Here is a 15,562-nt window from a genome sequence, read left to right as displayed (position 1 = left end):
CCAGGCACCATCCCTACACTGAAGCACAGTGGTGGCAGCATCATGCTAGGGGATGTTTTCAGTGGCAGGAACAGGGAGATTAGTTAGGATTGAGGAAAAGATGAATGCAGCAATGTACAGAGACATCCTGGATGAAAACCTGCTCCAGAGCGCTCTTGACCTCGGACTGGGGCGATGGTTCATTTTTCAGCAGGACAATGACCCTAAGCAGACATCCAAGATATCAAAGGAGTGGCTTCAGAACAACTCTGTGAATGTCCTTGAGTGGCCCAGCCAGAGCCCAGACCTGAATCCAATTGAACATGTCTGCAGAGATCTGAAAGTGGCTGTGCACCAACACTCCTCATCCAACCTGATGGAACTGCAAAGAGGAATGGAGAAAACTGCCAAAACATAGGTGCACCAAGCTTGTGACATCATATTCAAGAAAACTATAGACTGTAATTGCTGACAAAGGTGCATCAACAAAGTATTACGCAAAGGGTGTGAATACTTACGTACACGCGATTTCTTAGTATTTTTATTTTTTATTAAATTTGCAAAAATTTTGTAAAAAAATTTATGTTGTCAATATGGGTTGTTGTGTGCAGAATTGTGGGTGAAAAAATTAATTTACTCCATTTTGGTATAAGGCTGTAGCATAAAGGTGGAAAAAGTGAAGCTCTGTGAATAATTTTTAGATGCACTGTATTTCAGGAACTGCAGGGACAAATGTGGGAATTGGTTTAATCTCCGTAAAAGGAAAAAGGTTGACGGGTAGGATCAAAAACAAAGTAAGACGGAGACATCAAAATTGCAATATTGTCTCTTCTTGTATCAGATTTATTGACCAAACAAATAGTAATTACCATGTCTCACCTCAGTCCCTTACTCTGGCAATAACTGAACAAAGTTGAAGGGTATAAATGCAGAGCCTTGATTAACTGATGCAGGGTAGATTTCTGATAGAATAATGTATATATTTATTTGAAGAGTTTTGGAGAAACTGAAAATGTGTAAAATTAAAAGACAGATTAACTTGTGGTACTGTGTCTATAGTCTAAATAAACACAATCATTAATTAAATGTGGTTAATCAATTGACTAGATAAGGAAACAGTTACTTTTTTCCACACAGGGGTAGTTGGTGTTACAGGCCTTTTTACCCATTTAATAATATGGTCATTTAAAACTGCCTTAAATTTCATAATGCTATCTGAGACATTGAATTATGACAAAAAACAAGGAAGGGACATGGCGGGGTGGGGGTTGAGTCATTGATTGCATCACTAAGACACTGTAGAAGGACAGACTTCTGTTTGAGTACAGATTGTTCCACATCCTTTATTTCAATCATATATCAATTACAGTGGTTGTTTCATAATGCAGTTACAGTTGTATCGGCTTCACAGGTGATGCAAGTGCTTTCAGAACCACCCATCCAATTCCTGTCTTCTTTCTATGGTGCACATTGTCTACCTCAGTATTACTGTGTGAATACAGCACTGTACACATCACAAAGAGGCAAGTGACAAACTCCCTATCCCTCAACTCTCCCCTCGCACTTATGGATTATTGTTTATAATTTGCTTTTGAGTTCTGAAGAAGCTTCTCTCAACAACCCAATTGAATTTTTAAAATATTTTTTAAATCATTGCCTATAAAAAGGGAAAACGCAGCAATGGAAAAAGCAAACACAAGCATTGCAATTTTTCTCCTCAATACATAATAAGCAGAGAGAGCGGCAGTGTTTTTGTGTGTGTGTGTGTGTGTGTGTGTGTGTGTGTGTGTGTGTGTGTGTGTGTGTGTGTGTGTGTGTGTGTGTGTGTGTGTGTGTGTGTGTGTGTGTGTGTGTGTGTGTGTGTGTGTGTGTGTGTGTGTGTGTGTGTGTGTGTACAATCACTCCCCATTCAAAGCTAACATTTACTGACAAACACAGATGTTTAGCAGCAGATAGTCAAGACAGATTATTGGTATACTTTGTGTGATTCATCGCTTATGTATGAAAATAGATTTTCTTTATTTGTCCTGAGTGTGTCTGTACAACCAAAAGGGCACCTGCACACACTTCATCAGTGCCACTAGCCTATGGAGACATCTTGTATTGTTCGCCTCTGGGAGTAATGGTCATGTTTGGCCAGTGGACAGCTTTTGTTTGAGCTATGGGGAGCAGAAACAGCAACATTACATATATAGGGTGTCCCAAAAAAATATACAACATTTAAAACACTCGGTTTGACCCTTAAATGCTACAAACTTAATCACTTATGTTTCTTTTTTACTTGCAGAGACCCTGAAGTTTATGTTGATGCCAAGCATCGATGCATTGAAGGAAAACATCTGCCGAGAAATCCAAAACATTCCTCAGGACACTTTCCCCAAAGCGTTTGCAGGCCGGAATTGGCCAATGCGGGGCCTACATTGAACATGTTGTCTAAGAGACTGAAAAAAATGCAGGGCCAATATTGACATTGGTATGAAAACGTCAACCTTTCAGCTTTCTATCCAGCCATAAATTTATTTCCTAGACATATGCTTTGACCATTTTCTTTGCTGATAAAATGTTGCATATTTTTTGGGGACACCCGATAGTTAATTCCTGCCTGTCCTAACTGCAGTTAACAAAAACTCCACAGATATTCACTGCACTGCATTAATAGATCCTTATGAGCACAAATGCAATCCTATCTTTTGCTGTTATGTCCAAGGTATTTTTCAGTTTGTTTTTTTTAATGCTGAAATGCTTGGAAACATTAATGAACATTTTCGATTTTTCCCTTTGTCTATAAACTTTTTTTTTTTTTTTTTTGCTAAAACAGCCAAATCTCACTGCAGTAATTCATCAAAAACTGAAAAGCAGAGCAGTAGAACAACAACAAAAAAAGTAACTGCTTGCAACATCTGCAAAATCTGCACATTTTAACAATTATAAATACCAGACATGGTTGGGATCTTCAAAACAATCAATAAGGGTTGTATTTACATTCAGTGATTTAAAAACAAAAGCTGTCTTCTCAGAAACAATCCAAAGCCCATCTTTCCATCTCTTCAGTGCCTTGTATCTCAGGTTTCTTTTTAACAGCATGTGTAAATGCCCAGCTCTAAAAATAATACATTCTGTGTTTGATGTAACTGTTTGCCTTTATTATACACCAACTGCCAATCATTTTGCCTGTTTGTAATATCAGCTTGCATTGATGTGGGTCTGAAAATAAAACAGCACAGAGGACATGCCCACAAGACTGACCTCCCCAACCATTACTATACATAAATACTGCTCCTCACACAGTTATATGAGATGGACAGGTATGGAAAGATTGTTAATTAGAGACAACAGTGGATTTAATACAGTGTAGAAAGAGACAAAAACAGATCTAGAAAGCTACACATAGGTTTCAGCACAAAAAATGAAAGTATTATTAATAATGATGTTACACTTCTGATGGGAAGGCGAAGGAGTAATGACATTAATCTGGTGTTCTATGCAGACCCAGCAGGCACAGGAACCTATAAGGAGCATGTACATATCTATAATACTGTATTATGGCTAATAGATGTAGATGTCGCTATATACAACAGACACTACTCAGCATTTTCACAGCAAGCTCCCCTTAAGCACCCCAGATTATTTATAATAAGAAAGTTGGCTTCACCTGGTTTTGACAAGAACATCTTGGTCCATGAAATATTGAAAAACAGACCCTTTAACCTACTTGTTAGAGAAATGATATCAAAAAGTGTGTACGGTGGCCCATAAGGGCCACAACACTTCCAAACTAAAGCAACAGTAGGAACTACAGAAAACATTTACAAATACAGAAAACATCTGCAGCAATTCAACACCAGATAGTTGCATCAAAAAACATCTTGTAAATTAATAAACACTTGTAAACACAGAGAATACAAACATAACCTACAGGACATGTAACGATTTGAATTGATAACATGTCTGTTGCAAATTCATACAGCCAACCCACAGAAACACTGCAAAGTTCCACAACACAAGGTGAGTGGGTGGTGGATTGAGCTAAATAGAAAACAATCCATCTTAAATCTGATGTGCGCCATTCAGATTCAGGAAAACCGTATTCGGCTTGAGTGGGATTCAGGCTGGATTGCCAACTCCACTCTGAATGAGGTCAAAGAGTGCAGCATCACAAGGCATCAAATGATCCTTCAAAGTTCTCTAGGCAGAAACGTCTGTTTGTATTGTGAGTACATCTATTGTGCCTTTCCTAATTCCACTGTGTTGTGAAGCTTTGCAAAGTGGTTTTGTTTTTGGGTGCATTGTGTGAATTTGCAGCAGTTATCAAGAAGAGAAGTTATCAAATTAAATCTTTGCATATACACTCAAAAAACTGATGCACTGTTTAAACTCAATTCAAATATGAATATGAGGATTTTCCATCTAATAAATATATGTAGTCCCAAATAAATTGTTACATTATCTTGCATGGATGTGTTTTATTTGAGTTGGGGCTACATATATTTATTAGATGGAAATCCTGCACATAATTGAATGGAGTTCATCCAATGAGCCATTTTTTGAGTGTACTAAAGGATATATTTGTGTTCTGTGTTTGAAAGCATTTTTTCTATTTGCAAAAAGGTGTGCACCTGTCTGTTGTTAATTTTATGCAAATAGTTTTTGCATTTGTATGGCTTTTCTGCTTTCACTGGTGTGGTCTCAATCTGGAAGTGTTGTGGTCTCTGGCAGCTACTGTTAAAAAAAAACACAAACAAATACAAAAGATAGAAACTAAAGTCTGTGTTCAAATGAATTTGTTGAAATTTAAAAAATGTATGCAGCATTAGCTATAGAAAATAATATGCAACATAATACATAACATAACACATCAGACTTTACAGCAGTGCCTGCTGTTTGTTTCCCACGAGGTCCGGCCATCATTTTTCTCTTTCAATGTACTCTGCAGCTTGACAAGAGCATGTACGCATGATCCCCCTGAAACGTCTACCTGTACAACATTCTTTCTTTCTGTAGTTGTTTTGTGGAGAGCGAGAGAGAGAGAGAGAGAGAGAGAGAGAGAGAGAGAGAGAAAAGTAAGTAAATGTCAGTCATTTGAGTGTGTCATAAACTACACTGGGTTTGAGGACAAAGGACATCATTAACTTGTGTCAGTCAGACATTGTCCACTAGATTGGACACTCCTTTGGTCAACAGAGTCCAGTCAATCAGATGACTGTCAGGGCATCTGAATAGTCAATACATTGATTGTATCTTACTCATCAAACTACAGATTAGCAGGTCAGAGGTGAAAAGGAGAGTATGGGCACATATGTGTTGACATATTTTGGTCTGATGACCCCCATAAGAAATATGGGGGGTTAATCCAGGATGGTGACTGAGTTGGGCAGGCCGTTGTTGTCTAAGGAGATAGTGGCGGGGTTGAGCAGGGGGCTCTCTGGTAGGCCGTGGAGTGGCGCTGGATCCTCACTGGGCTGACTGAACTGACTGACCAGCGGCTCATCCATGTTCAACTTGTTTGTGGCACCACTGTCGTGGTAGTCAAGGTTGTCCACACTGCACAACTTGCTGTCTTCACACAGCGATGGCTGGCTGGCTGTGCGTTTCTCCTCATTATCACTACGAGAGAAGGCGGAGAATTTGGAAGTGGGCAGAAGAGAGCCGAAATGAGGTTACAAGGAAGAATTAGTATAATATGGAATGCATCTGAATCCACCAAGCAGCTGCTTGAAAAATTGCAGACAAAACAGATAAAAAAAAAATGATGGTTTTTGAGTACTGTAAATAGACTGGATTGAAAAATCATTGGCATGGAATGAAAAATAAGAGGGTTTATGAGTGCAAAACACATCACAGCATACCTTTCTAGAGATCTGCATAGCAGGGGCAGGCATTGAGGAGGGGAAATGACAATACAAGGAACAGCAGGGGTTAGGAAAAACCAAACAATGCTTGGGGAATCACGCCTGTGCTTAGGAGTTAGTCTGCATAATCTAGAGAATCATAATATCACAAAGAAATTATGTGCATTCCAATGACAAACCTGTACTCTCCAAAAGTCTCATCCTTCATAGGGCGGGCTTCTGAGTCCATGGGGCCTTCCTCTTTATCTTTCACTGTGAAGGAGAGATGATTGGATTTCATTATCGCTCCTTTAATCAGTGCACTGTGATCTCTAAGCACTGCTTCAGACATCATTAATGGCATTGTGACAGGTGAGACAGCAAGTGAGACTGTTATCAGTTTATAAAAACGTGTAGGTACAGACCACCTGCTCACAATCTGTTTGTCTGCTCTGACTTTATTTCTCATCTGACTTTCACCTTACTGACAGACACTACAAATGTATTCAAATGTTCACTACTGAAGTATTCCTCTACATTTTGATGCCAGTGTTTTATTTTTTTGTTTGTGTTTTTTAATGAATGAATGGAATTAGATAAGATCGTTTAATTCACTGCAGCTACAGCAGGCTGGTTTCAGTGAGGTTTGTGATGATTTTCAATGTAATTGTCAGAACATTCTCAAGGGCCTTTCACGCAAGCGCAAACGTGGCACTTAACTCTAAAACCCCGTTATTTTCAATGAGAAGTGTCGCACAAACACGCAAAAACTGATCTTGCGTGATGGTGTTTGATATTAAACTCACCGCGGTCAAAGTTCAACTCAGTCAAATTTTCACCACTTTACATTGATATGTAGCTTCGCGCTTCCCATAGAAACAAGATATCATGGCAAAAAAACGTAAGAAAGCATGCAGAGGCGCATCATACTGTCGATAGTTAAAAAATTTAAAAAATCAAAGTCATTTAAAGTTGAGACTGTTCTTGTAAGAGCAGTAATAAAAAATACTATTGTGTAGATTTATCCATCCATCCATCCATCCATTTTCTTCCGCTTTATCCGGAGTCGGGTCGCGGGGGCAGCAGTTCAAGCAAAGCCACCCAGACCTCCTCCAGCTCCTCCGGGGGAACCCCAAGGCGTTCCCAAGCCAGCCGAGAGATGTAGTCCCTCCAGCGTGTCCTGGGTCTTCTCCGGGGCCTCCTCCCAGTGGGACGTGCCCGGAACACCTCTCCAGCGAGGCGTCCAGGGGCGATCTCGTTCTTTCGGTCATGAGCCAAATCCCATGACCATAGGTGAGGATTGGAATGTATATCGATTGGTAAATCGAGAGCTTTGCCCCCCACTCAGCTCTCTCTTCACCACGACGGTCCGATACAGCGACCGCATCACTGCAGGTGCTGCACCGATCCATCTATCGATCTCACGCTCCATCCGTCCCTCACTCGTGAATAAGACCCCGAGACACTTAAACTCCGCCACTTGAGGCAAGGACACTCCACCGACCTGAAGAGGGCAAAGCACCTTTTTCCGGTCGAGAACCGTGGCCTCGGATTTGGAGGTGGTGATTTTCATCCCGGCGCTTCACACTCGGCTGCAAACCACCCCAGTGCACGCTGAAGGTCCTGATTTGACGAAGCCAACAGAACCACATCGTCCGCAAACAGCAGAGACGAGATTCTGTGGTTCCCAAACCAGACCCCCTCTACACCCTGGCTGCGCCTAGAAATTCTGTCCATAAAAATAATGAACAGAACTGGTGACAAAGGGCAGCCCTGGCGGAGGCCAACGTGCACTGGAAACAGGTTTGATTGTAGATTTATTTGGTAAAAATAAATAAAAACAGATCAAAGAATTTACAAAAATAAAAACAGTTCGACTGAGTGATTGATTCACCATACTGCAGCTAAATGCTAACATTAGCTGATAAAATGTCAGCATTCATTGATGCACTAACATCATGTTTTAGGTTCAGATTACTCACACACATTTTCAGAAGCTCCATTGCTCAAACTGGGTGTGTGTATATGTCCAAAAGTGAAGAATTTCAGACTAATTGTATCCGCTCAAATTCAACGGCTGCTGTCTGTCTCTTTCTGCTGTGCTGCCATGGGTCACTGGGCAGGTCGTGCTTCAGCTCCGCTCAACCTCACTCTGAATGGTCGCTGAAAAAAGCTCCTTTCAGCAGGGTGATGTCAGTCACTCATTCTTTTGCTTTTCACTGCTAATGTTGTTCTGCTAATCTTATTCAGCCTCAAGAACACAAACAGAACTCCAGCCATTTTCCACGTCCACAGCACAGCACATGCAATCTGAAAGGCCCTGCACCTGCAGACGCAGCAACTTGAGAGCACCACACCTTTACTTGTGGATCCAAGAGATCCTTGGATGTTATTGGATCCAAATTTTGACTGAAGAGTCAAGAACCATTTTACTTAAACTAAGAAATAGGGCATATTCATACAACTGATAGTCATGAAAAGCAGTGAAAGCATTAGGCCATTTCTGGGAATAATTGCAGAGGCTCTGGATAAAGGTGCGGCCCAAAATCTTTTAAAAGTAATTCTTCTCATTGCAAGATACATACTCCCTTTTAAGATGAGCTGGTTTTCTGAAAACAAGGTGAAAATATTAGATCCAATCTGCAATGAAAAACATTATATTTAGTTGTGCCTCTACGAAAAGGAGCCTGAACATTTTAAGATACCATTCTTATGCGTTGCCAGCCAGCCACAACCTAATTTAAGCATGATCAGGTTTTAAAGCAGGACCCACTAAGGACCACCCGCTGAGCAAAGAATTGATGATTATTGTAATTTATTATCCCCGGCAACTGTGATTTTGTGTGTGTGTGTGTGTGTGTGTGTGTGTGTGTGTGTGTGTGTGTGTGTGTGTGTGTGTGTGTGTGTGTGTGTGTGTGTGTGTGTGTTTTATATAACTGAGTGTCAGATCATTGGGTTTTTGCCCCTGTCAAGTGCCCGTAGAGCACCACGCAAGACCCTTTAGTCTTTCCTTGCAAATGGTTTGCCCACATGGAGGCGACACCATGTCGGAGCTCGACTGAACCCCACAGCAGTTGACCCAGAGCCTAGGCCCTCATCTGCTAAAGCTCCCCCCCCCCCTCCCCCAAGCCTGGCTCCAGGAGAAAGCCCTGTTTTCCATAATCCCTAATAAGGGTGTAGTGACTTTCTCCTTGTCTGTTTCCTCACTTGGGACCAATTTGCCAAGGGCTGCCCTACCAGGAGCTAATACTCTGGGCAACACAGCTCCCAGAAACACTGGAGTACACAAACCCCTCCACCAAGATAAGGTAGTAATCCAGGGAGAGGATGTTGTTGGGCTGTCTTGGCAAACAGGGGTGTTGGTCCCCATCTTTTTGAAAAAGGGGACTAGGGAGTGTGTTCCAGTTATAGTGGAATCACACTTCTCAGCCTCCCTGGGAAAGCCTTTGCCAAGGTATTAGAGAAGTCACTTAGACCATTAGTCGAACCTCAGATTAAGGAAGAGCAGCAAGTGTGTCGTCCTGATCTTTGGACTAACAACATCTATGACACATTTCAATCCAGGTACTGTGAGTTTCATTCCACTGAAACGGCCCTGTTGAAGGTGTCTAGTGACATTATGATGGCCACTGATAGCGGTAAATGTTCTGTGCTGGTTTTGTTGGATCTGTCATCTGCATTTGATACCGTTGACCGTGGCATTTTAATAGACTGCGGGATATGGTTGGCATGTTGGGTCCTGTATTAGAGTGGTTTAGCTCTTACTTGGTTGGTAGAACTTTTAGTGTTTCTGTCAAAAATGTGATGTCTGAATCTGCTGATCTTTTGTGGGGTGTGCCGCAGGGCTTAATCCTGGGTCCGATTTTGTTCCTGCTGTATATCCTTCCTCTTGGTAAGTTGATCCAGCAGTTCGGTGTTGTGTCCTACCATCTGTATGCTGATGACTTGCAGCTCTACTGTTCTTTTAAGACAACTGAAGCCCACAGATTTTGTTCTCTCATTAGCTGTCTCACTAAAATTACAGAATGGCTTACTGAAAACAGCCGACAGTTGAATTCTAATAAGACTGAGACATTGATTGTAACTCCAGATAGAGCTATGTCTGTCGTTAAGCATCACCTTGGTAATTTGAGCGGCTCTGTCAAAGGCAGCCTACGTAACCTGGGTGTCATTTTGGATGGAGGGATGTCTTTGGAACATCACACTAGGCAGCTCGTTAACAGTTTTTTCCAAATTTGTAACATTTCTAAATTACGCAAAATGGTGGCTTTTAATGAGCTAGAGATGACTGTACATGCATTCATTTCTTCGTGACTGGATTATTGTAACAGTCTTTTCACATACCTCAATAAGAAAGAGCTGGCCCACCTACAGGTAGTGCAAAACTCTGCTGCACGACTTCTTACCTGCACCCACAGGAGAATGCATATTACTCCTGTCCTCAAGTCTCTACATTGGCTCCCTGTTTTTTATAGGATATATTACAAAATCCTAGTGCTGACCTTTAGAGCACTACATAGGCAGGCACCGGAATACATTAAGGACCTGATCCAGCCTTATGTTTCCAGCAGGAGCTTGAGGTCTTCCAATCAGAACCTGCTGACGGTTCCCCGTATTTGTTTCAAAACTCGAGGGGACAGATCCTTTAAAGCTGTGGCACCTCGCCTCTGGAATGAGCTTCCCTGTTCCCTTCACTCACTGGATTCTGTGGATGCTTTTAGACAGCAACTAAAGACACATTTTTTCAAACTGGCATTTTAGTTTCAATTATTTTACTGTTTTATATTTGTATGTGTTGTTTTTTATTGTCTGTTTATATCATGTGAAGCACTTTGTGACCTTGGTCTGTGAAAACTGCTATATAAATAAAGCTTACTTACTTACTTACTTACTTATCATGGAAGGGTGGACCAGCTCTTCACCCTTGCAAGAATATTAGAAGGGGCTCTGCATTATGACCAACCAGTCTACATGTCCTTTGCGTATTTGGGAAAGGCATACGATTGGGTCACTTAAGGTGTCCTGGTGGGGGTTGTTACTCTGGGAATATGGAGTACTGAAGCCGCTGCAACACACAATCCTGTCTGTGTTCATGGCCAGGATTTCAAGGCACAGCCAGTAGTCAGGAACTAGAAGGTGTCCAGCTTGTTGACATCAGAAGGTGCTGATGTCATTTTGAAGATGACGTTTTTCTGTTGGCTTGATCAGACAAAGGCCTCCGATGTGCACTGTGCAGGTTTGTGGTTGAGTGTGAAGTGATTGGGATGTGGATTAGCGCCTCCAAATCTGAGTCCACGGTCCTCTTCTATGTCAAAAAAGGATGGGTTGTCCCCTCTGGGTCATTGGAGAGTTATTGCCCCAAGTGCAGGAGCTCAAGTATTTCTGCGGTTGTTCTGGGTTGTTCACAAGTGGGGGTAAGATGGATCAAGGGCTGTGTCTGACGTTCAGCAGATGCTGTAACTGACCATCGTGTTGATGACAGAGCTGAGCCAGAAGGTGATAATCTTGATTTACCAGTCTATTATTCTTCCTATCTATGATCATAAACTTTGGACAAAGCCAGAAAGAACAAGGTTGCGGACACAAGCGGTGGAAATGAAATTGGCAGAATTGTCAATATTCAGTTTACCCAAATCGCAGCATGGTAGTGAGTGTAGTCAGCAACACAGCTGGTTATTTTTATTTCCAAATACAATATCAAGATACAAAAGACATATTTGAGTGAATATCTCCTAATTTATCTATGAAAGTGATCATGCTAACACTAAGCCACCTGAAAGCCATGAAACAAATGATGGCTGATGGGATGTTTGGTGACATTTGGCCATGTGGCATGTTTCTCTATACATGCAGCGCACACGTGCCTGAATGTTGAGGACCCCCAGTAGCTAGGAGAAGGTCAAGGGAAGCCCAGAGATGTGGGGATGGACCAGTTGTCTGCCTGGGTGGTTACCATTCAGGACCCAAGGCATTTTCTTGGTGTCATGGATGCAGTAAGGCATGGCACCAGTGTTGTGTGGGCCGCTGAAGAGGAGGTACTGCTGGCCCACCACCACCAGAGGGCGCCCTGTCTGGAGTGCGGGCTCCAGGCACCAGAGGGCGCTGCCGCCTCACAGGAGCAGCCGGGGTGACAGCTGTCATTTATCACCTACAACAGCTGTCACCAATCATCTGATCAGCAGTGGTATATCAGCAGGACGACATCTCCACCTCTTTGCCGAGATATCGCTCTACCTAGAAGGTACCATACTCAGCTGACTGTGTTGTCTTTTTGACAGTAACCCTTTATTACTTTTGTGCGTTAAATAGCAGACATTCTTCCAACGAGAGGTGGAGGTGGTTTTCCCGCCATACGGATTGCTGGGTGCAAACGCACCCACATTTAACTGTTTTTGCTCCTCGCCAGCAGTACCAGATCCGACACGCGGAGGCAGTGGCCACCTGGGAGTTCGGGACTTGGCGGCTCCGGTATTCCCGGGGTTCGGTGGCGGAGGAAATCGTGTGGTTCCGGTTCTGCTTTGGACAGACGTCTCTTATCTTCGAGCCTGCCCACGTGACACATTCTTGTGAATTGACTTCTTTGTCTATTGTTGTGATCCGTTGTGTTTGTTGTGCTTATTCACAACAGTAAAGTGTTGTTATTTGACTTCCTCCATTGTCCGTTCATTTGCGCCCCCTGTTGTGGGTCCGTGTTCCTACACTTTCACAACAGGATATCTCGGCCAACGTCATGGACCCCGAGGGGCGTCAACCGGCTGTTGAACGGCCAATGGAAGAGCAGGGCGCACAGGCGTCTGCAGGAGGAATGATCGGTGAGTTGCAGCGAATCCTCACCGCTTTTACGGCTCGGCTGGATCTAATGACCGAGCAGAACGTCCTCCTTAACCGCAGGGTGGAGGCTCTCGCCGCGCAGGTGGAAGCGCGCCCTCAGGGCGCTGCTGCGGCTCCCCCTCCTGTCGATCCTGTGCGCAACAGTGACGTTCCACAGGTCGTTCAACGACCCCTCCCACCTTCCCCTGAAGCATACATAAGCCCTCCAGAGCCGTACGGGGGTTGTGTGGAGACATGCGCGGACTTTCTTATGCAGTGTTCGCTCGTCTTCGCACAACGTCCCGTCATGTATGCGACTGATGCTAGTAAGATAGCTTATGTAATTAATCTGCTTCGCGGCGAGGCACGCGCTTGGGCTACAGCGCTCTGGGAGCAAAATTCACGGCTCCTTCTGACATATGATGGGTTTGTGAGGGAGTTCAGCACAGTGTTCGATCACCCAAATAGAGGAGAGACCGCTTCAGCCGTGCTGCTGTCAATGAGACAGGGGCGCCGGAGCGCAGCTGCTTATGCAGTCGAATTCCGCATCGCGGCTGCGAGGTCCGGCTGGAATAGCACTGCCCTCCGTGCCGCCTTCGTAAACGGACTGTCGTTGGTCCTGAAGGAGCACCTGGTGGCCAAGGACGAACCGCGGGATTTAGATGGGCTTATTGATCTCGTTATACGATTAGACAATCGGTTAGAAGAACGCCGTCGGGAACGAGACGAAGGGCGTGGCCGGGCACGCGCCGTCCCTCTCCCTTCCGGTTCCGACCGAGTTCCGCCCTCCCCACGCTCCACAGCCTCTACGCTCCGTGTGGTTACAGCTCCCCCTGCTGATGAAGCTATGGACACGAGCAGGGCCACATTTAGGCCACCAGATAGACAGAGGAGGCTGGTCCGCGGAGCGTGCTTTGTTTGTGGCTCAATAGAGCATCAAGTGAGGGACTGCCCCGAGCGGTTAAACACCAACGCCCGCCCCTAGAAACTGGGTTAGGGGTGGGCCAAAACATTCACGTGGGACATACCCATATTGCCACACGACTCCCAGTGACAATCCTTTATGAGGATTTAACCCTGAAGGCCCCAGCACTGGTGGACACGGGCTCTGAAGGGAATCTGCTAGACAGCAGATGGGCCAGGGAGGCAGGGCTCCCTCTGGTGGCGCTTACCTCGCCTGTGCAGGTGCGGGCACTAGATGGCTCCCTACTCCCTCTAATCACACATAAGACACCACCAGTAACTCTGGTGGTGTCAGGAAACCACCGGGAGGAGATCGAGTTTTTTGTGACTCCTGCCACCTCCCGTGTGATTCTCGGGTTCCCTTGGATGTTAAAACACAATCCCCGGATCGATTGGCCGTCCGGGGTAGTGATTCAGTGGAGCGAGACCTGCCATCGGGTATGTTTAGGTTCCTCGGTTCCTCCCGGTTCCCAGGCTAAGGAGGAGGTCAGAGTCCCGCCCAATCTTGGGACGGTGCCGGTGGAGTACCATGACCTTGTGGATGTGTTCAGTAAGGATCTGGCGCTCACCCTTCCCCCCCACCGTCCGTACGATTGTGCCATTGATTTGGTTCCAGGCGTTGAGTTCCCGTCCAGCAGGCTGTACAACCTCTCACGACCTGAGCGCGAATCAATGGAGACCTACATCCGGGACTCTTTAGCCGCCGGGTTGATCTGGAATTCCACCTCCCCGATGGGTGCAGGTTTCTTTTTTGTGGGTAAAAAAGACGGCAGACTTTGTCCATGCATTGATTATAGGGGGCTGAACGAAATCACGGTTCGTAATCGATACCCGTTGCCCTTGTTGGATTCAGTGTTCACGCCCCTGCATGGAGCCCAGATATTCACTAAGCTAGATCTTAGAAATGCGTATCACCTGGTTCGGATCCGGAAGGGAGACGAGTGGAAGACGGCATTTAACACCCCCTTAGGTCACTTTGACTACCTGGTCATGCCGTTCGGCCTCACAAACGCCCCCGCGACGTTCCAAGCATTAGTTAATGATGTCTTGCGGGATTTCCTGCACCGATTCGTCTTCGTATATCTAGACGATATACTCATCTTTTCTCCGGATCCTGAGACTCATGTCCGGCATGTACGTCAGGTCCTGCAGCGGTTGTTGGAGAACCGGCTGTTTGTGAAGGGCGAGAAGTGTGAGTTTCACCGCACCTCTTTGTCCTTCCTGGGGTTTATCATCTCCCCCAACTCCGTCGCTCCTGATCCGGCCAAGGTTGCGGCGGTGAGAGACTGGCCCCAACCCACCAGCCGTAGGAAGCTGCAACAGTTCCTCGGCTTTGCGAATTTCTACAGGAGGTTCATTAAGGGCTACAGTCAGGTAGTTAGCCCCCTGACAGCCCTGACCTCTCCAAAAGTTCCCTTCACCTGGTCGGATCGGTGCGATGCCGCGTTCAAGGAGTTGAAATGGCGCTTCTCGTCTGCACCTGTTCTGGTGCAGCCCGATCCTAGTCGCCAGTTTGTGGTTGAAGTGGACGCCTCGGACTAAGGGATAGGAGCCGTGCTATCTCAGAGCGGAAAGGCCGATAAGGTCCTTCACCCGTGTGCCTATTTTTCCCGCAGGTTGACCCCGGCCGAATGGAACTATGACGTCGGCAATCGAGAACTCCTTGCGGTGAAAGAGGCTCTTGAAGAGTGGAGACATCTGTTGGAGGGAACGTCCGTGCCATTCACGGTTTTCACTGACCACCGGAACCTGGAGTATATCAGGACCGCCAAGCGGCTGAACCCCAGGCAAGCCCGCTGGTCACTGTTCTTCGGCCGTTTTGACTTCCGGATCACCTACCGTCCCGGGACCAAAAACCAGAGATCGGATGCCTTGTCCTGGGTGCATGAAGACGAAGTCAAAACGGAGTTGTCGGATCCACCGGAACCTATCATCCCGGAGTCCGCTATCGTGGCCACCCTCACCTGGCACGTAGAGAAAAC

General features: G+C 45.1%; 1 protein-coding gene and 1 long non-coding RNA gene across 2 annotated transcripts in view; both read right to left on the bottom strand.

The window, feature by feature from the left end:
- Positions 1 to 2,195: 2,195 nt before the first annotated feature.
- On the bottom strand, positions 2,196 to 3,979 carry LOC117512351. Its single transcript, XR_004561282.1, has 3 exons — positions 3,872 to 3,979; positions 2,469 to 2,475; positions 2,196 to 2,207 (listed from the first exon to the last, which is right to left on the bottom strand). It is a non-coding gene; the product is annotated as an uncharacterized LOC117512351 (long non-coding RNA).
- A 596-nt stretch (positions 3,980 to 4,575) lies between these two features.
- l1cama (L1 cell adhesion molecule, paralog a) overlaps positions 4,576 to 15,562 on the bottom strand; it is a 97,868-nt gene continuing 86,881 nt past the window's right edge. The window contains 3 exon segments of the mRNA XM_034172378.1: positions 4,576 to 5,583; positions 5,826 to 5,837; positions 6,008 to 6,080. Coding sequence (XP_034028269.1) covers positions 5,325 to 5,583; positions 5,826 to 5,837; positions 6,008 to 6,080 — 344 coding nt within the window. The 3' untranslated portion in view covers positions 4,576 to 5,324.

Source organism: Thalassophryne amazonica, chromosome 6 (assembly GCF_902500255.1).
Source record: "Thalassophryne amazonica chromosome 6, fThaAma1.1, whole genome shotgun sequence".
In the NCBI taxonomy this organism is placed as follows: Eukaryota; Metazoa; Chordata; class Actinopteri; order Batrachoidiformes; family Batrachoididae; genus Thalassophryne; species Thalassophryne amazonica.
This window is presented reverse-complemented; position numbering and strand designations above follow the sequence as displayed.